General features: G+C 31.2%; 1 protein-coding gene across 4 annotated transcripts in view; it reads right to left on the bottom strand.

Annotated features, from left to right (window-relative positions):
• LOC145287821 (cullin-3-like) overlaps positions 1 to 22928 on the bottom strand; it is a 241197-nt gene that overhangs the window by 68140 nt on the left and 150129 nt on the right. For all 4 annotated transcript variants that reach the window (XM_080135683.1, XM_080135684.1, XM_080135685.1 and 1 more), the window contains one exon: positions 9374 to 9571. In XM_080135683.1, the coding sequence (XP_079991809.1) occupies positions 9374 to 9571 (198 nt within the window). The remainder of the gene's footprint in view (positions 1 to 9373; positions 9572 to 22928) is intronic.

Genomic DNA, 22928 nt, shown 5'->3' with positions numbered 1-22928 from the left:
TACGATTAGCAAATCATCAGTACATCGTATTCTTAAAACACAGAATTAAAGAAATAAAGAGAATCGATGCATGTATTCAGGCTGAAGGTGAACAATTTGAGCATCTATTGTGATTTTGATTAATAAAATTGATATTCATATTTGTTTTTATATAAATCTACATCATGCGCGACTTCTGGGACACCCTGTATATATATATATTTATTTTATTTCTATCAAGTTTTTCAATGTATTCATATGTAATTGACTAAAAAAATAGACAATTACATTTTCAATTTTATTTTTTTATACAGAAAATGCATTACAATTCAATTTTGAGTTCTGTTAATGCATACATGGAATTTTTATGGTATTTCCGCATATTTATGTGCATTTACTAGATTACTAGGACATGACTAATTTCTGGAGATTTTGCGTACGATATTTGGGTTCCTTGCATAAAAGTCATTTGTATGTTAAATTTCATTGCTTAATCTTGTTTTAACAAATATAACATTTTTATTGAAAAATTAGTGCAAAAATGTGATGAAAGGAATAAGGTCTTAAAGAGAAAAATATCCAAAGATTTGAGGCATAAAAATAATCAGGAATCCCTTATTTTTTTAAATGTTTAAAGATTCTTAGATTAAACTCTTTCTATGTATGCCATTTATTGAGATGTTTTAAGCAATTTCAAAAGCTATTTAATAAAAACGGACATTTTGTTACTAACTTGATGTCTCAAAGTAAAAGATTGTCATTAAAACAAATGTATAAAAAACTAGTTTTATTAAAATCGTTTCATGTAGCATAGTTAAAAGGATAGAATTACATTTCTCAAGCTCAAATCCCAAATATAGATGGACATCAGTTAAAAAGGCTGAAACAAAGTGCTTTTTCACATATTGCGGTTACAGTAAAGCCACTGCAATATGTGAAGATCCGCAAAACAAACCATTTAATTATTTCAGCATTGTTTAAACGATTAAATAACATCCATGTGTTTTTATCAAACTTCTTACATTTATTTAAAATATAAAGCGATACATTTTGGTCTTTAATTTGTTTTTTGTTTCTTTTACTATTTTATAACTTTAATTATATCTTAAAAAATAACCATTTTTTTTTTTCGAAAATGTGCTACAACAAAAGATCCCCAATTTAAAATTGGATACAATTCAAAAACAATAAAAATGAAAGCCAAAAAATTTAAGTGCCAGTGAATGATTAACCATTTCAGAAAAATTTGTAACTTTAATATTTTGTCAGTTTTACACTTCTAGATTTTTGGAGAAAATACCTTTTCATTGTATATAAACAATTGAACACAAATTGCTCTTTTAGCCATAACAGATCCAAAATCTCAAACGATCCAAAAGTGAAAAGTTTCAAGCTCAAAAATTTGGGATAGAAAAACTAAATTTTATGTAAAAATTAGATGAAATCAATTCAAAAGGAATTCAGTAGTAGTATATCGATGAAACTTGCTATTATGCAAAAGTGCCTGTTCTAACATATATATTGTGAGTGTTCATTTCCTTTAACTTAACATTCATTTGGGTTGATTCAGCTGGTTCCTTCCAATAAATTTGCAGAGTCCCGAATGAGGAACAACCAAGTGGAGCAGTTCATTGCCAATATTAAGACAAGTAGGAACCAGAATTGATTCTGATGAACACTATAGATAATGTGTTCTGCTTCATTGTTCTGGGCCATGTTTGGAGTTATTCATCACATTGCATCTCCCAGCCCTGAGGTGAAACCAAATTGATGGCTTTTGATAAATTTGCCTCATCAATGTCAGAATGTGAACCAACCAAGGAAGATGCTCCACGAGAAGAGCTCGCAGAAGAGAAGATTCCTATCACATTTGAAACTGTTGTGAATGCGGTAACTGCATATATTATCCTATGTATGTGCACTTTTCATGTGTTGCAGTGCACATGCGCATTGTATGATAATTTCATTATTTTTTAGGTTGTAGGATCAGTATGTCCATTATATTTGGAGATTAAATTTCCACAATGTTGTTCAACTTTACCACAGAAATTCATCAGTTTTCTTAAAAACTACATGGATATACATAATCAGGTTTTAGTATTTAAGATGCTGCGAGTGTCCCAGACTCTGGAGAAAGCAACACCAGACAACATCTCATGCTTGCAGTCCAATCCATAGAGTTGATAGCAGTCATGCTGCAAACAGTCACTTCATAGATACTCAAACCAGGTCTTCTACAAACCCTTGTACCTGGGTTAATAATGCATGTTATTGAGTTGATGCAGGGGGGGGGACACCATGCATGCAGCTGCCCTGCTGTTTTAATGTCAGCGACCATGGCTCTCCAAATTGTAGAGTCATGATAATCTCAGGAAGACAAGTAAAGATGGTAGTTTCCTGTTGTTTTCTGTCTTGATTCGGAGGTGTATCTCCTCCCGTGAGGAAAACGCAACCCCAGATAACCTGGAAATTTCTATGACTCGGCACGGTATATACAGCGCCTAGCGTTCCCAAATGGTCACCCTTCCGGTACTGGCCAGGCTCATTGTTGCTTAACTTCGGTGATCTGGTGAGAACCAGTGTGTCAACGTGATCGTACCGTTACATACATACATAGAGAATAATAATTTAAAGAGAAAAGTGAACTCCATTACTTTGAAATACTGTGTCGTTTACATCTAGAAAGAAAATACTTCTGATATTAAGCAAGTATCTTACCAATCAACACATCGTAAATAGATCTTTAGGATGAAAAGAAATCATTTGATATGAGTACTGATGGAATTCATTTTCAGATAAAATAAACAAATATACTAATTAATAAAGGATATCATAAAGGTTTATAACTAAATTTTATATACAAGCATCAGTGGAAATTTGTGCAGACTCATAAATTGTATCAGCCAATTGATTGGTGAGTTTCGTGCAAAAGACTCAATTCTCACCTGAATCCTTTCTACGAGCAATTTCTTATATATGGTCCCATCTTTTAGATTTGTGTATGGTTTAAAAATAAGCTTTTCAAATATGTAATATCTGTAGGATTTTTATTCTCATAGTTACCTTTTTATAAAGTCGTACAATCATAAAATACATCAGTACCCAAGCATTTATAAAAAATGTGGTTCTTGTCCAAGATTCCCCCATATTAAAAAAAATATATATAAAGAAAAAGGTGCATGATGTAAACATTTTTAACGGAATTAAAATATATCCCAAAACTCAAGTAAATTTATCAAGTAATTTTATTTTTATAAGGAAAATCATTTTCATGGGAATTCGTAAGCATTACAGCATAAATCTCGCAAGTTTGAATTGTTGAGTTATCTCCCTTCATTTATTGACTGTTTTGGCAGGCAAGAAAGTCTTTGGTTACTCAAATAGTTTGATGTTCTTTTTTTAAGAAAAAACTACTTGATCAATTTATGATTTTGGAATATAGTTTTGTTTCATCATGGGCACTTACATCATACAGATTTTTCTTTGTTTTTTAATATAAGGGAAATTCTAGATGAGAAAGAACAAAAAACGTTATATAAATAACACCCTTTACAAGTCTAAATTCTATTCACTTCTTAAAAATTATTTTCTGAGAAAAGAGCCAAAGATACATCATATTGACTAGCAAAAACAACTGACATTGTCCGGGATTGAATGAGGATCAATGAATGTTCCACACTTCCAATACTTTTATTGTCATCTAAATCAGTGAAATTGCCCATTCGTCAATCAAATCGATTGTCTGCTCTAGTTGGAGAACCCCAGAGTGACAGTGCACAATACATTGCACTGTTGATTTTATAAAATTATTTTAATATAATGACTTGATGCAAAAGTTTAGTATCATTGTTGGATTGTGCTTAAAGAGAAACATTCATTTCAAATGCACCTCTGCCTTATCAAAGAACCTACAGTTGATTTTAAATGCTAGGTCCTTCTGCTTGTGCAGTGATAACACTTCAAATTCACATGATGTTAGGCTGCATAAAAGTTAACTTTGGTCAAAATCAAGGCTGTTTCTTCTTTAACAGGGTTTTTTGATTATTGATTTTCGATACTTATTACAAAAACTATTTAAGAACATTCCCAGACACAAAAGTGGTATTTCTATAGGACAAATATGCTTTTATTATCTCACTAGTACAATAGGTGTGTTTGGGGAGGGGGGGGGCACCAAGCCTGTTCAATAATAAAATACGGTAAAATATATTTTAACTCGTGCAGACTTAATATTTATTATTAGCAGGGTTGCGGAGTCGGAAGGAGTCTGAGGTTTTAGCTGAAGTCGGAGTCGGAGTCGAAATTTTTCTTATCCGACTCCGACTCCTTAAGTTCAAAAAAAAATTTTTTTAAATGGTTTTCCTGTTTGGTTTTACCAGTTGCACAATTTAGCAGTTTTTATAATGTCTTGTTCTTATTTTTTGAGATATATAATATTTTGTACTGTCCTGCAATGCTTCTACTTCATAAAGATATTTCGGTTTATCAGGAATGTTCTTGAAAGAGTGGAAAATGTTAGACCATTCCTTATCGAGGCGTGGTGGTTTGCTAGCAAGAATAATGTGCGAGTCAATGCGTCAAAGAAAAATACACCTGCTTCATAATAAAATCCTACTGGCTGGAGTATATGTAGACCCAATGAATAGAGTGCTGTTATCTGACACTCAGAAAGATAAAGCGAAATCGGCATTTTGTGATCTTGCTGTGAGGATTTCGGGCTTAAATTCAAAGGCATCTACTGAAGATCCAGACACTATTTCAACCACAGACTCAGAGGGAACCTGCGATGAAGAGGATTTTGAAAAGCTTTTGGATCAAGAAGATCATAAAGCAAGGTCAAAGCGGCATAAGCTACAGGAAACAGCTAAAACGCTATCTTCAGTGAATAAAGCCTTAGTAAGTTTCAAGCTAGACTTTCATGCTTCATTACAGCAAGTAGAATAACTAGATAGAAAGTCTAAGTTAAATGTTCATGAAGCTATAAAGCAGTACCATGCGATAGTGAAAGAATCTGCAATGTTGGCAGCAGCACTTCCTCCAACACAAGTGAGTGTTGAACGTTTATTTTCAGCGCTAAGGCTAATCAGGACAGACCAAAGGGCTGCAATGAAAGAAGCTCACTGAAGCCATCTTGTTTTTGAGAGTAAATTATTAAATTCTTATTTGCAACTTTCAATTCTATGATTATAAATAAAGCCTATTTTTTATGTTTACAAATAAGACATTTTTATAGATTGACTTTTTTTTCCTAATATTGTGATAGAAGATTTATGAGAATGGACAAATGCAATAACATATGAGTTTTTTCGGGAGAGGAGAGGGTACAAAGGAAAAAGAAAATATATAGCTTGAAGTGCAACGTTGCTATGACAGATTTGAATATGCTGATAGGCTGGTAAATGATCATGAGCATAAATAATACCATTGTGTATTTATATATATATATATAGATATATAGATATGTATTTTTTTTTACACAGTGATCACCACTTATCAAGGCCCAGAAGTACAGTACATTAGTTTGGAGATTTAATGAAGTGTTTACTTAAGGGGGCGGTTCATTAGGAATTTGTTAACATTGGACTTGAAGACATCCAGGTTGTAGTCAGGTGGGAAGCAGGCAGATGGAACAGAGTTCCACAGGCGTGCAGTTCAAAGAAAGAAGCTTTGTTCATGGAACCTACGTTTTGATTTAGGCACAGATAAAGAGTGGTGAAAATTTTTCACAGTGGATTCAGTTAGACGGGTGTTTTTCATGAAAGATTGGCGAGGGGGGACTAGAGATTGGAGTTCAGACGAGCACCTGCCATTGAAATAACAATAAAACTAGGATAGGCTTGCAACGTCTCTTCTGTGGGAGAGAGGTTGCAGGGAAGAGAAAAGGGCATCCCCCACTAAGCCACAAAGTCTATTTTGTACTCTGTCAGGACAGGATAGGCTGTTTTTAGCAGCTCCTGCCCAGATATGGCAGCAGTATTCCAGCCTTGGACGTACTTGGCTTTTATATAGATAGAGAATTTCATCAGTAGTGAGATATCTTCTGGAGCAGTAGAAGGATCCCACCATCTTTCCAGTGACCTTGGCAACAGACTTGATGTACGTGTTCCATTTCAGATCAGGAGTAAAGGACAAACCCAGAAGCTTGTCAAAACATGGGGCTTCTCCTAGACAAGAGTCATCCATTTCAATTGATGCCAGATGGGGATCAGAGCGTTGATGATATAAAGATAGGAGTTTGGTTTTAGATGCATTAAAGGTAACAAGCCACGTCTTCCCCCACTGAACCACGCGCTCGAGATCAGAGGAGAGAGAATCAGAGAGAACTGTCATTTACAGCCTTTGATGTGTTGCCGTAGATGGTCGTGTCATCAGCATAGATGTCAACGAATGATTTAAGTATGTGTTTAGGGAGATCATTGATGTAGATCAGGAAGACAGTTGGGCCCAGGATTGACCCTTGAGGGACTCCAGCATTAATACTGCAGGCCTCTCATTTTTGTCCATCGACCACTACTCTTATGAGCCTATCAGAGAGAAATGATTTAATGATTGAGAAAACATTTCCAGTTATACCGGAGCTGGAAATCTTGTGAAGTAGGCCCTTATTTATGCCATACCTTGTCGAAGGCCTTTGATATGTCAAGAGCAATTGCCCTAGAAAGGAAGCCTTTGTCAAGAGATTCACTAATCCTGTGAGATATAACTGTTAGCACATCTGCGGTAGATCTTGCAGAACGGAAACCATATTGTGTGTCTCTAAGAAGGTTATTTCTGCTGAGGTGGTTGACTATTTCTCTAATATGGATTCCAGCAACTTACTCATAACACACAGGAGACTTATTGGTCTGTACTGAGAGGGAGATGACTTATCACCTGAATTCTTAAATACAGGGCATACTGATGAGGTTTTCCAGGGAGTCGGAAAGCACTTCTTAAGGCAACGCTTAAACAGTTTCGTAAGTATGGGAGCAAGTTCTGGTTGAAGCTTTTTTAACACTATAATTGGGATGCCGTCAGGGCCAGTTGCTTTACTGGAACCAAGGTTCTTGATTAGCTTGGCAACCTCATGTACAGATATTTGTATGTTACCTAGCGTGTTCTGTGTTATAGGAGGAAATATGGGGAGTTGATGGCCTTCGTCGCATGTGTATGTATATATATATATATATATATATATATATATATGATATTTCAATAATAAGGAATCCATGCTACTATAGCCCTTTATGGCTTTTTCCTGTTTTACCTTTGATCCTCATTCCATAAAGGCAATATTATCTTTTAAAATATTATTCTCTGTATAATGTCTTTATCCCCCTCTTCTGATGAGAAGCGTTTGGCTTCGAAATGCCATGGCCTAAAGAGGTTTCCCTATCCCTAAATATTGTATTCTATTTTGAACTGATAGCATAATAAAATTTAATTTTAAACTTTTTATCCCTTTGTTATCTAAACTTATTCTATAAAGCTAGTTGAGTTTATATGTGAGTATATTTATCATGCAAGTGAATGTTAAACGTCGAAAATGATATACATGAAAAGTAATTATAAAATGCATGCTGAATCGATGTGGGAGGCTGGTATATTGATTTGCAAAATAGATTTTCACATAGGGTCAAGGAGTCGGAGTCAAAATCGAAGATATTAAAGGAGTCGGAGTCGGAGTTGGCATCCTAGTAATTCTAGGAGTCGGAGTTTTACCATCCGACTCCGCAACCCCGATTATTAGAGTAAATTCTCTATTGAATACCTAATATATAGTACCAGAATTTTGCCAGGGTCACCCATACTGAATTTATATTAAGAACAATGGCCTCCACATTTTGGCCAAGTTTCAGGAAAATCTAATGGATGGATGGATGGATGGATGGATCAAACGCCATGGGGCAAAATGTGTCATTTTCGGTCATTTTTTTTTTTTTTTTTTACCTCTTTTGAGCCCCTGTGGATGCTGAATCCCAGTGAAAATGGATAACGGTGCAGTTTCAGGCCTTAACACATGTATATTTGAATTGACCACCACGTAAAACCACTATATAGTCAGACATATCAAGTTTTTGTTGAAAAATATGAAAAAAAGAGCCCAAAAAAGGGGTGTTTTTAGCACTGAAAGTCCTTGGGGACGCAAACCAGAATTTTGCCAGGGTTATCCATACTGGATTTATATTAAGAACAATGGACTACACATTTTGGCCATGTTTCAGAAAACTCTAATGGATGGATCAAAAGTTATGGGGCATAACATGTCATTTTTGACCATTTTGGGTCATTTTTGACCTCTTGAGCCCCTGAGGACATAACAGGAATTTTTGAACAAAAAAATCTTTAATGAAATACAATTTGTGGCAAAATTTCAAGAAAAACTAATGGACGGTTATCTGGCAATCGTCCGGATTAACGGACGCACAGACGCCACTGAAAACATAGGTCCCTCTCCGATAAATTGAGGGGACCAAAAATCAGTTTTCATATTTTGTCATTCATTATTAAACGATAGACCAACTTATCTTTTACTACTTTACAGTATTTACATTTTCATCGATGGCAAATTGGCAAAATATACTAAAACAAATTATTTTTAATTAAAATTTTACCTGATAATTTTTCTTAATGTTTTTATGTAAATACATAATTTTATTTTATTATTATTTTTATTTATTTTTTTTACACAGGCATCACCACTCAAAGAGTTTTCCTATTAATTTACTTTGAACTATGATTTTCACCTGTGCCGCATACTGCATATGTGCTTAGAAGTGTTCCTCGAGGGTTTATTTTAATGGTGTAGCCTCCCTACTCCCCTACCAATAATGCTGACAAGTACAAACTACAAGTATAAAGTGCACAATCATGTTTTAGTATAACCATATTTGTCTGTAATCAAAGTTATTTTTAGGTTTCTTGGACATCCGAATGCATCAATTTCAATGGGAAGGAAAATGTTTTGATTCACAAATGTCGTCAAAGAATGAATTAAGTTTGACTTAAGGTACTATCATATACAAAGCATTTTAAAACGCTGAATATTATTTTGCAATCTAATAACCCTACCAATTTGATAATCACCATTATCAAATTGGCACGTTCTCTCAGGTGGTTGGCATATTAAAAATTCTAAGGAATAAATTTATCCTAATCAATATTATGTTTTGTTTCCTTAGCTTAGACTATGGAATTATCTCAAACGATTTTTAAAAAAATTGTTTTGAAAAACACTCAAAACTTTGAAAACTATGAAACTATATAAAAATATTGGATCAGAAATATGCAAGACATTTTCAGCTGAACAGGTAAAGTGATTTAAACAGTTTTTATGGTTATTGCTGTTAGTTTGGACAAAATAGATTGGTTTATCAGCTGAAAATTTAATTATTGTAATATAAAAAAGTCTTACTTTATTGATAAGATGTTCCGTGACCACTTCACGCAGACCAGTGTAAAGTTTTTCCCCATGTTTATGTAGGACCATGGTGTATGCATTTCGGTAGAGTTCTTCAAAACTCAGACCACTGTTGTTTTTTTTCTGTATCTCTTGGATTGCATTACGTAGTAATGTCCAGATACTGTTCACATACTTCTCATCCATGGTCATCTGCAAGAAAATGGAAACAAAAAACATCAGGCATTTGAAAAATGCATTACAATTTGAAAATCTATAAACAAAAAAATAAACTTTACAAACTGAATAATAAAAAGCAAAATCAATATTCAAACTAAATGATCCTTACTTCTAACAATAAATAAATATTTAATGATTTTCAGAAATGGCAACATTATTCAATAATACCAGTTGATTTGTAATCAAAAAATCTTTATTATAAAATAAATTCAAGAATCAATGAACTATTTCAGAAAGTTTATAAAAAACAGAAATAGTTGATTTAATAACATCTATGTCAACAAAAAAACCAAAGATAATATTTTCTAGTCACAAATGGTGAATTAGTGGTTTCTATAATGGTTAAAAAGAACCTTGTAGATGTGTTTTGAAATATCAGATGAAGTAACGAAAGTTTCAAAATGATTATTAAATTGTTGCACACAAATATTATACTAAGTTATTAAAAAAAAAAAAAAGAAAAAAAGTTCTACAACACAAAAAAGTGAGAGTAAAAGTATATTTCAGATATGTACCTAATCTACATATTGCAAAGTTTTTTGTATATTTTATTCAATACATATTTAAAAACTATATTTGATTTAGTGTGGGAGAGAAAAAAAATGATATTTACTATTCCTCATACAATTAGATTTTGTAACATATGGTAGACATTGTTAACTGAATCTGATTATTTGCAAGTTTTGTTTTAATTTTAAACAGTTTCGGAAATTTTGTGATGAAGATTAATTTATATTATGTGAAGTAATAACAATTTCAGTCATAAACCAATCCCCTAAGTTACTATAAAGGTGATGCTGTGTATATTTATGACTAAAACTGAATATCATTTTTTAAAACAATGTTAAGTTAAACCAAGCATAATATTTGTGTATTTAAAAATAATCGTTAATGTTATTTGACACCATAGTCATCTGAAATAATACTTGGAGTTTTATTTAAAAAAAAAAAAAAAAAATCATCATTATAGTAATATCTCTAGGATACAAAAAAGGTTGAAGTCTTTAAAAAGAAAAAAAAAATGCCAAGATTTTCACATTAAATGCATCATATATATATATATATATATATATATATACGTATGTATGTATTAATTGCAAGAGAAAAATTTCTTTTTCAAGAAAATTTTGACACAATCAAGTTTGTATACAGTCTAACATTCCCATCACTTGACTAATTTCACTAAGTATAATCATTGGCTTTATTTACAGCAGCCTCATAACTCTGGCTTAGTCCTCACATTCTATAAGTAATGTTTTTGACAAATGCGGAAAAATTGTTTTCTGGATCGGAATTTATCCATCTAACACTTGTTAGTTTTTAACCTTGAAGTGAGATTGTTTTGTTTTAAACTCCTTACATCAAGTAGCTAAACTTAGGAAAGTCTTCATAAAATATGGAAAAACAAAACATAAGTCTTAACTTTGGCCCATAATTACATTGTCAGTCTTACAACATAGTTATATTTTTGTTATTTCTACTTATACATAAAGGCACTGTGTGTGTGAGAGTCCTATGGACTCCAAAATGATTGAGCTGATTTTTTTTAACTTCACACAGACATACTTTATGTATCTGGGAGTGTTCTTAAATGGGTTTTAGAATGCCTCCGATAAGTATTGAAAAAGATCTAATTAAAGAAGGAACAATTCGATTTTCACTGAAGTTACCACCCTTATACAAACTAATGTCACACGTACATTTGAGAAATTTTATCACTGCTCAAGCAGAAGGACCTAGCATATAAAATCAACAGTAAATTCTTTGATAAGACAGGGGCACGTTTGAAATGAAGGTTTCTGTTTAGAGCATAACTGAACTCTTGACTTTAGCATTTTAAATTTTAATTCAAGCCATTACATAAAAATAACTTTATAAAATGAATAGGTTTTCTAGAATGCAATGTAGACTACATCAATGCAAAGAAGCATTTGACGCTTCCTCAAGTTGCACCATGATGGATCCCCAACTAGAGTAGGCAATCAATTGATTTGATTAGAAAATAGGCGATTTCACAAATTTCAATAACAACAGTATTGAAAGTGTGAAATATTCATTGATTCGCATTCAATCCCAGGCAACATTGGGTCACTATACTGGTAATATATAAGCATAATATCAATATACACCAAAAATTTGGATCGTATATTACATTTTAGTTTATAGTAAGGCAGTACATGTCAAAGAGTTTATAGGCAATACAACGTAAAAACGAAATTCGTAATATTTATTTTGAATAAAAAGTGCAAACAACTTGAAATAATTTAATGACACTTTAAGAAACTCACCCGTTACAAATTCATTTTTGATGCACGATTTTATAACTAGCATTTAAAGAGTAAAGTTTGATATATTATTTACAAATTTTAGTTGTTTTTCAAGAAAGCACCAGTAAAACAAGAAAAAAAAACAAAAAAAAAAACTTATCATGAAAGAGCCATGACTAGACAGAAAAGGACAACACTGATTCATCACTATTATCTCAATAAGACAACAAAAGACAGTTGGAAATCCACAAAGGCAAATAAAAAAGTTGTTCTTCAGTGCTTGCCGTAAAGAAAAAAAGGTTCTTTATCAAAGACTGGCAGAAAAAAATCAAAAAATAAATACATCTATGTGTATGTTTGTAACACTAATCACAGATATTTATGTATAACTTTTAAAAAATTAAATGCTTAGAATATATATTAGTCAATTGTATTTGATTTTTTGTAAATCACCAGATGCTTATTGACAAAAACAAAATTGAAATAAAAAATTTTGCTTTATAAAATTTTTCTTAAACCTACAAGTTATTTTTTAACAAAAAAGTCCATAAAAAAAATAAAACATTAGCCATAAAGTATGACAGATATGATAGGCAAATATTTACTTATACACAGATATCAACACTAAGCATTTTTTCCCAAAGATAAGTTTACATTTTTTTTTTTTTTTTTTTTTTAAACATTAGTGGTGTTGCCCGAGAGTCTAAACTATGATTTTTTTTGTTAACAAATGTTTAAGACAAAATTTATGGTTACATATAATTATGATGAAATTATTCAGTTACTAAATTAGTTAAACCTAGTTAAAGTTAAAGCAATTTTTTTATGCAAAATTAATTTTATTGTAGGTAATGTTTTTATCTATATAATGTTTGATTGCAAATAGCTTCAAATCTTAATACATGAATATTTACTAAGAATTTTAAAACTAGAAATGACTTTCTATTTAACATGTTAAAGGCTTTCGTATCCTTTTAAACTTTGAAATTTAAATTTACTAAGTTTTTTAAAAGTTGAAATTGAATGATTTATTTAAAAAAAAACTGAAATACATCTTGATGGATTTCATTTTGTAAGTTTTAAAAAATATTTTATTTCAATAAAATAATCAACTAATAGTAAAACAAAATATAAAACCAGTTGCAAAGAAACAAAATTGTTTTATAATTTTATTAATATAAAAGATTTAAATTATTTTTAAATGAACATGTGAATCAAAACATCTTAGTTGGCCTTTTTTTTTCCTACTTAAGACATTTCAAAATAAAAAATGATGCCTTATGATAAGTATTAGAAATTATGTTGCTTTCAGTCACTTATTTCATTATTTTTTTTTTTAATGGGGGGGGGTCATATGGAAGATTTTATAAGTTCTGCAATTTAAATAGTATATTTCTAACAGTTTTTCTTTATCAATGTTTATTTTTGATTTCATACCAGTAAACATTCATGCTTTTTATCAATTTTATAAAACTTGTTTTTTAACTGTAATTCAAATGGTTAATTAGATTAGTTAGTAAATAAAAATTTCAAATATAAAAATTGTTGTAAATTCAATGTAAAAAAATAATTTGTATTTTTATAATGGTGTATATATATATATATATATATATATATATATATAAACTATCATGCAAACACATCCAACTGTTTTCATTATTTTGTCAATCAGGTTCTAAAAATGAGAACATTAAAAAACGGATTTGATATTCCAATTTTTAAAACAGTATTTACTTTTATTTTTTGATATAGGACATTAAAGACGATAAGATTTATGTTTTTATAAAAAAAAAAAAAAAAATATTCAAAATTTGGTTAGAATAAAAATCGATTGTCAAAATCATTAAGAAATAAAATTACAATTTTATGTGTTTAATTTCAATTAAAATATGAAAAATTACAAATTTTACAATCTACTTTTCCTATTTTTATTTTCTTTCTATAAAATAATATTTGGTTTTCTTAAGATAAACCTGATGTACCTAACTTGATTAATTAAAGAAAACATGAATGGGCCAGTAGAGATGTTAATCTCCTCTCCCCCTAGTTAGGAGGAGGAGGAGGAGGAGGAGGAGGTGACCTCTGCCACCTACTAGTACGGCAACCAGTTACGAGAATCACAAGTGCAGTAACATGGCGAAGGCACTATTAGCATGAGAGTCACTTAGCCAAGAAAGTAGTCAGTTGCTGCTCACTGGGAACATTTCACAGATTGCTACTAGAAATGGATATTTAAGACTGAAAAGTTGCCAACAATTTGGTCATACTAGCTTTCCAGGGCCACCACCACAACTACTATTGTCTGAAAAAATTTTTTTCTTCAAACTTACCAAGTATTTACTTGGTTATAAAATCACATTAAGAAACAGGCGTTGTTTTCGATTGAAACAAATCTGTAGACATAGTTAAATGATTAAACAAAAAAAAAAAAAAAATGAAAAGTTTTGTTGCCATTGCTGACACACAAATCTTAAATCAACATTGAATTGATATCAAGCCATTGGATTTTATGCTAGACCTACATTTAAATGACTGGATATGTTTGTTACAGAATTTATGGAAGGGAAATTTTTTTAAGTGAAATGATATATTTGCACATAGCCTGGATTGAAAGGAAAATTGTTTAAATAGCAAGGAAAGTGGTATAAATAACTAATATATGTAACAAATATAAAATTACGATACTTATGTGTGGTGACGGAATTGGAGGGGAGGGAAGGGGAAAAAACTTCCTGCAAATATTGCTGACTACCGACTTCCAATTCCAGAAAGGAGTTAGCTGAAAAACAAAATCTGACAGATTCATCTCGATTTATAACCACCAATTCATTAAGATGTGTCCATTATAGAAAGGAAAAAAAATTTTCATAAGAATTATAAAATATTAAAATATTCACTTTAACTATCTATCCACCCTCACAAAATTATTTTTAAAGGTTATTCTGTGTGAATAGTCCGAAAAAGTTATATATAAAAAAAAAAATCAAATCAAATAAAAAAAGCAATTATTTTAGAAAAGGGATTCAGTTTCATATATACATTTAATGTAAAATTATCCCCACTCAGCCAATTTTATTCTTGTTAAATGTTAGAATGGTCCAGATATGTGGAAGATCATTTTATGTTAAATTTATAAAATTAATTCAACACTAATTTTTTTCATGCCTCATTTTATAAAAATGTAAATTTGTCAATTAATTGTTTGGAATGTAGGGGTTTTTTTTCCCATAATAGGTTGTAGTATTTATAACCTTAAATGGGAGGAATTTAAAATCTATCTTAAAAAAAAAAAAAAATTCTTTTTAAAGATTTTGGTTTTAAATTTTTGATCAGGTAATTATCAAATTAGTTTTATGATCAAAGTAGGAAAAAATATTCTAAACTGTTTAGAAAAACAAAGAAAATGATCATTAATTAAAAAAATTATTTGGAATGAGCATTAATAATATTAATTGCAAGACATATAGAAGAAATGCATATTTTTGATTTCATACAAATACAATCACGTAAAATATTTCGTCATACCTAATTTTTATAACTCAAGATTGACTTGATTAATTATGACAATATATCAAAATAAAGCCAAGAGTAAATCAACCTAAGACTGAAAAGTTGCAATTTAATGTGATAACTTATTTTTATTGCATCTTTAGGGGTAGTAAGGGCATTTTTAAGTTGCTAGATAATCACCCAAATATGGTATCTCATTAAAAACATGGATCCCCATAACCTCATTGAACTGGTATTAAGAAGGGCAAAAAAATCTGTCCAATTAGAAAATGTCTTAAAAAAACTTTGAAAACTTCAGACTGTGCAATTTAAATAAAAATCTGGTCAAAGATAGGTTAGTTTGGAAGTCAATTTCTTAAATCACTCCAACACATGTTAAAAAAAAAAAAAAGTCGAATATGAAAATGAATGATAATTAGAGTTATATCATAGATCTTCTTTTTAATTATAATTGGTTTAACATTAGCCAAGAATATGTCTAAAACTTCAATTGACATGTACATTATTTTTTTGTTGAACTAATTTCTGAATTATTTTTAACACTGCATATGATATTGTAATACTTCTGCTTTTGTAAACAGACATAATCATAAGACAAAACCAAATGATTTTAAATCACAAATCAAGCATGAAAAAATATAAGCGCATAGCTTGAATGAATTTCAGGACATTTTTCTCACACTCAGAATTGCTGAAGCAACAAACTGCCTGCATTAGTTGTTAAGACACTACACCCTTTAAGAACTTCATGCTTCGTGTAATTCACTAAAACTACACCTGACACCCCACCTTGAGGAGTTGTCATAAAATTTATTTTAATTTTTTTTTTACTCACGTTCACCCCAAATAAAACATCACCACTTGGACGTAAGGGGCTACTATTTGGGACCATGCTTAGGGAAGAACAAGACGTTGGTTTACGTTGCATTTAAAGTTCTGCATGTCAGTACAGTCAGGGAAGAAGGTAGCAGGAAGGAAATTTCAAAGTTACATTCCATTAAACTACTTATAAAATAGGCGATGGAACAGAGGTTAGAGCTTAGCTGACAAAGCACGACTTATTAGATTGGAAACTCTTCTTTGAACCCTATCCAAGAGGGAGAAACTAGCAGTAGATATACTAGCCCAGATGTGGCAACAATGCTCCATGCATGGGCAAATGGTGGTTTTGTGCAAAGTTCAGGATACTCTCACATGTGAGTAGTCTTTTAGCACGATAGAGGGAACCCACCTTCTTTGTAGCAAGCCTTTGCAATGTCCGTAATGTATTTGTTCCAGTTCATATTAACTGTGAATATTAAACCAAGGAGTTTGAAGGAAGAATTTTTAGGGTGTTATTTGTCATGGATATCTTTGGTTGGGAAGTCTTCTTGTAATTATTAAAGGAGAGCAGCTTAGTCTTAGTAGCATTAAATATTACCATCTATTTACGACCCCATTCCATTATGGTCTGGAGGTCATTTTCTAAGGATTCTACCATTGTCTTAGATTTGTGTACATCCATTCTTCCCTCATGCATGTTATAGAGCACTGCATCATCAGCAAATATATGCACCTCGGACACAATATTATCAAGGAGGTCATTAATGAATATCAGGAATAGTAATAGTCCAAGGATCAACCCGAAGCACTCCAAAATTAATGTTATGCTGTTTGGATGTACGTCCATAATTTCGATGTTGTGAGTGGGTAGTGATCTGCAGCGTGATGGCAGAAGTGTTATGTCAGCAGATAAAAAGTTAGATGAGATGGCAGTTACATAATCCATTAGTTATTTTGTATGGATTAAAGACAAGAACTAACGATTCAAATTTCATAGTGTGAAACGAACAGACATGGTTGTAAGAATAAAATCAAAGGAAGTGTTCAAAGACGGTTGTGAGAGGGGCACTGGATCACTGTGGAAAAAAATTATCTGAAGTATATTTTACACATAACAGAAATAAGACCAAAAGAAATTAAGATTTAACAGATAGTCTAAAGAAAATGATTGTCAAAGAAATTTTTTAACACAATTGATGGCTAAAGACATGGGGCAGTTTAAATTGCCAATTCAAGATGAAATTGATAGAAAATTATGGAAACAATGAAGTTTAATGGAAAAAGGACCTTAAAACAAGAGAAAAGAGTACCAAATCTGAGAATCATCATGGCATCTATCAAAACAGAAATCAGTACTCAAATATGTTCCAAATTATACAAACTGTGGTGGTGTGTGGAGTCAATGATTTACCCAAATTGTAGCCTTTGATAAAAATGAAAAATAGTGTATCTACATAAAAATACGGAAGATGGCGATGATCTGAAAAACTGGAATAATCCTCAGTAGAAAAATGCATACTAATTATCAAGCATTTTTACTACTATTCACCCCCAAACAAGGTACATTACCATTGGAATGTCAGGGGTTACTATTAGAGACCATGCCTACATGGAAATTAAGAGGGTACAGCAGCAAGATGTCTGTTTGCATTACATTTAAATTTCTGCAGATTAATAGTCAGGTCAGCAGTAAACAGAGGAGGATTTTAAAGTTTAGCAATTTGAGGGAAGAAACTATTAGAGTAGAAAATTTTTAGGTATCTGGAAACCTTTGCAGAGATGGCATGGGATTTTGTTGCTTATCGGCAATATTTATGTTGAGGGGGCACAAGTGCTACAAGTTTGTCAAAGCAGATTGTATTAAAGTACTTGTACAACAAGTATAGGGCTGCAACATTCCAGTGAGGAGAGAAAAGTTGGTGCTTGGTTGACAGTGCTCGACCTATTAAGACTTTTTTTTAACTGTTTAATAGGAAGAGACTAGAGATGGGGTTCGTTTTTGAAGAGGGGTTAATATTTCCTTACAAGAAAAAAAAATGCATATATTAAAAAGCAATGCATTTGGCAAATGTAGAACACGAACGTAAGGCTACACATCAATATTGCTAATTTCAAAATTAATATGAATGAAAAATTAACTTTAATAGATCAACATACAAGTGTAGCAGCTGCTGTAAGATATGCATATGTTAGTATTCATTGATGTAAGATTTGTTTGGGGTAAGATCGGAGGGAGTCACATGCTATTATTCAGATTGGAAAAAAAAATTAATGAAAAAATAATTTGTTTTAAAAAATTCATATGCAATATTAATAAACAGACAACTTCAGTAAAAAAAAAAAAAAAAAAAAAAAAAATTGAAAATATCTTAAACTCAATTGCTTAAACAAGATGGTCAAAAAAACCTGTACACCTAATCTATACCTTTATAAATTAATAGTCAAGTGGTTAACGACACAAAGAACCTGTGCCAAGTTTGTAATCTAATTCATTCCATAGAAACTTTCATCAAACTCTCACTTGACCTTGCGTCTAACCTCAAAGAGGAGTTAAATAAAATAAATTAGAATATGTATGTGTGTTCCCTATAGAAAGAAAAGTTAAAGAATCTACATAAAAACTATCTAAAATTTTCTGTAAAAGAAAATGGAAATCGTCTGATATCTATAAGTGTCTTCTAAAGCAATAGAATCCTTTTTAAAATCTTAAATATGTTAATTCCCAGAAGAAATGCTAGGTGTGCCTTGAGAGGGCAAAAACTATAAATTCACAACATGTAAAAATAAAAAATAAATAAAAAAAATATGGTGTTATAGGCAGGGGGCAGAAAGATATAGGATTCTTTATTTAATCCTAAGGATGACGGATCTTCCTGCTAGCTATATATATATATAAATAAATGTCCTGTGTAAGTGTTTTTATTATTTTGATGTTTGATGATAAAAAAATAAAAAGCACACAAACTATTTATTACCTTACATTATCAATGATGTCCTAATACTAAAAGGTGGAGGAGTGTTTTCTTATCAATATGATTGTAGAGAAATCGACAGTAAACTATAGTTTAATTGTATTGAAATATATAAAAATACAAAGACTAAAAGGATCCGTTCATATTGCATGAGTGGGTGGTTACATTTCCTGTTGAAGTCACACCTCAAATAGTTAATCATCAATTTGACAGACTTCAGATAGAAAATAAATATAAAGTGGCTATATAATCAACCAGAAACATGATCAAAATAATTCAGTCTACTTGCCTCCCCACATGGATAAAGACTTGCCTCCCCACATAGGTAAAGTTAGATACAAAGTTTTTAATATGGAGAATTTAGTCCCCACCCCCTACAAAATTTTGTAAAAATTTTGTCAGTCTAGGTTTTTCTCCTTGGACTGAGAACAAAACAGATACTACACTTTGATTCAAATGAAAAGACTGCACATAAGATTATATCAACAACACTATACAACTGGAGCACGATGGGCTTATGACAATCATATTTTGGTTTCTCAAACCAATAATGAAGGATTTATTTGCAGACATTGCTGCCTTTTATCATACTTTACAAATTTATTTGATAAGAAAGTCAACATTTCCATTTATTTCCAATAGTATATTATGTATTATGCAGTTTTTTGTTAACTTATATTTACATGGGTAAAATGATAATTGAAAAAAAAATAACAAAACAAAACATTTTAGTCTATAGTGAAAGAGTGTTGTTGAACCTGTGAGGACCTGTACAACATCTGTCAATAACGACTTGGTTGAACTCTCCGGTCTACAGATAGCTGGTCAGCCTTGGATAGTGGAATCACAAATGGCTAGCCATCTTGTGTAACCCTACTCATGACAGTCATGCACGGTTACCATGATTCACAATGTAGTGCAAGCCAGGGAAGATGCCAGCTCAATCCAATAAGGATGAACGCTGTTGCAACAACAATGACGTGAGGCCGAGAACAAAAGAAAAACAAAAGGGGGAGAAAGAAAAGATTCCTACAAGATTTGAACAAGTGTCATCTTAGATTGTTTGACTAACAAGTCAAACAGTTAGAAACAGCTGGATGTATGCAAAGTTAACATATTTTCTTGCTTGACGCAATGAGATTATAGTTAAATCTGTAATAAAAATGTAAACAATTGCCACAAAGTTTAGAGGCTGAATTATTTGTAAAAATTTAACTTCCTGTAACCATCCAGCTGATTAGTTAAGCGGTCAAATCATGCAAGAGTCATTTTTTATTTTGGGTTATTCTAGCAATACACATGGAGACTAAATTGTTTAACATTATACAAACATGGGTGTAAAAGAAAGTAACATACTCCACTATAATGAAGAGCAAGGTGTATTTGTGATGCTCATATCCCTTTGCTCAAAGATTAGTAAAAAGTCTGCCGAACCAATCGACTAGAAATATTTTCGTGAAATGAAAAACAAAATAGCAAATCAGACAACTGTCATTTTCTATTTCCATAAGTTTTTGTTTGTTTTCTAAACGATTTATACGTTTTCTTTCCATTTGTTTTTCTTTTAGCTTTCCACTTGGAAACATATTCTTTCTTATTTCTGACTGAAATGTTATTTTATATGGATATTAGCGCAAACAATGTTGAAGGATACAGATTTTCTGACTGAGTATGTACATTTGTCAGGGCTCTATGGACAAATTTATTGTTAGCTGACCTTTGAGAACTAAATATATTTTCGTTTACTAGCAAAATAGAAAAATTACTAGCCAAACCCACATGACTTTTGGAATATGACACCTTTGTTCTGTAATGAGTATGTACATCAAAGATTTTTCTGTACTTTTTTAATAAGTGTAATTCTAAATATATAGCAAATTTTATGTTGATACTTGAAGGTATAAACATTTTAATTTCTTCAGATTTTTTTTTAAACAGCCTTCGTTAAAAAAATGTATATTGTTCTATTAAACTTTTATTGTTTAAATAATTTAACTTTTTTTTATTAAAAAAAAGTTGAAAAGATATTTTTCACTCAGTAGTGAGCTTTGGAAGATTGTCAGTGAAAGAAATACAATACATTATTTCTAGCCACCATTTTTAAAAAAAATCACTCGCAAACGCAACTGTTTGACTCGCAATGTAGAGCTTGTGATACATAATATAAGTAAGTATGTATCTTAAGATACATATTCAGTGATAGAACTTATTTTTATCTTAATCGTGACATACTGACAATCTTTTTTCTATGACGTATTAAAAAAAAAAATTTTTTTTAAATATATCAATAAAAAGGTTACATTAAAGTAGCATTTAATTATTTTAATAAGCATTAATTAGAGCTTTCAAAGAAGAAAAAATCCACAACTGACCATTTTACTAGAAGATCATTATTTCCTGTTTGAAAACAAAAGGAATGTTTGAAAAAGAAAAAAGATTACAACATTAGATAAAATCCATTTTTGTAATTTGATGACATTTCAAAGTAAATAAAAACAGTATGACCTTCAAGTAAATCGGCAATACTAAACTAGCATTTCAAACTGACGTTATCTTGAATGGATGTCATGAAGCAAGATTACAAGAGCATGCTATGCAACAAGGATGGTCAACCTTTTGTACGCCATATTTTAGTTTTAATTTATATGCATCACACAAACTTGTACTTCCTTTAATTCTTTAAGTATAATATATGGATATAATTGGCAGTTATACACATCATCAGTTGCATATTATATTAAGATTACTCATCCTGGGACGGGTAAAATTAATTCCCAGAAATTTCGCACCACTTTTATGCCACCTTATGAAGATTAAAATCAAAATAGAATGAAATTGAACATTATGTTTAGAATCTATGTATGATGATCATGATTTGGATTTTAGAATATGTTTAAAATTTAAAGCTTAAGAAATTGAAATTCAGGAAATCTTATTCTATTGGCATTTAATGATGAAAGATCAATGTTAATGTAAATCTGAAATATTTGAATTTCCAAAAGAAAGGTTGTGCTGATGTTTCCCTCCTAAAAACTCCACTTTATCAAAACATATTTGTTGATTAAATATATTTCTCATTCTGTGGAATTTCCATGGGTCCTGGCTAATAAATTAATATTTCATGAACAGAAACTTCTTCAGAATGAAATAAGATAGCATTTTAGCTAGAATAAGCGGAATTTTGAAGAGGAAAGGATAGAAAGTTGGGTGAGAAACATGGATGAATGTGGAGGAGGATTGGATATAATATTTGAATATAATAGTGTTGAACTAGAAAATATGAGCAAATCATGGAAAGGGGAAATTCAATGTCCATGATCGTGCAGGGAAAATAGAGTAGAGGATTTCCGATACACAAGATAAATTTTACTAGCTTTAACGACAATTTTAAATTTGCATTGATGAATACTGAATTCAACATGCATAGATTTTGGCTACTACCTACTAATAATTGTACATGATTCTATAAAACCGATTAAAATAATTAATGTCTTTAATTAGTTAACAGGGACGCAAGTGGCCAATGGCAAAAAATAGCTGACATGAATTTTCCAACCTGGCCCCCCCCCCCCATCCTCGTGAAATTTAATGCAAAATTTTTTTTTTTTTTGGGGGGGGGGGGTATGATAAAAGGTTAAAGAAAAAAAAAAATACTGCTAAGATCAGGTCTAATAATTGGGCACTCCGTCCTAAACCTTTCTACCACTATTCTTACCTATGTTTGAGTGGAAAGCCCCATAAAAAAGCACCTTCCTTAAC

This window comes from Euprymna scolopes, chromosome 11, assembly GCF_053919585.1.
Source record: "Euprymna scolopes isolate OS-2025 chromosome 11, ASM5391958v1, whole genome shotgun sequence".
In the NCBI taxonomy this organism is placed as follows: domain Eukaryota; kingdom Metazoa; phylum Mollusca; class Cephalopoda; order Sepiida; family Sepiolidae; genus Euprymna; species Euprymna scolopes.
This window is presented reverse-complemented; position numbering and strand designations above follow the sequence as displayed.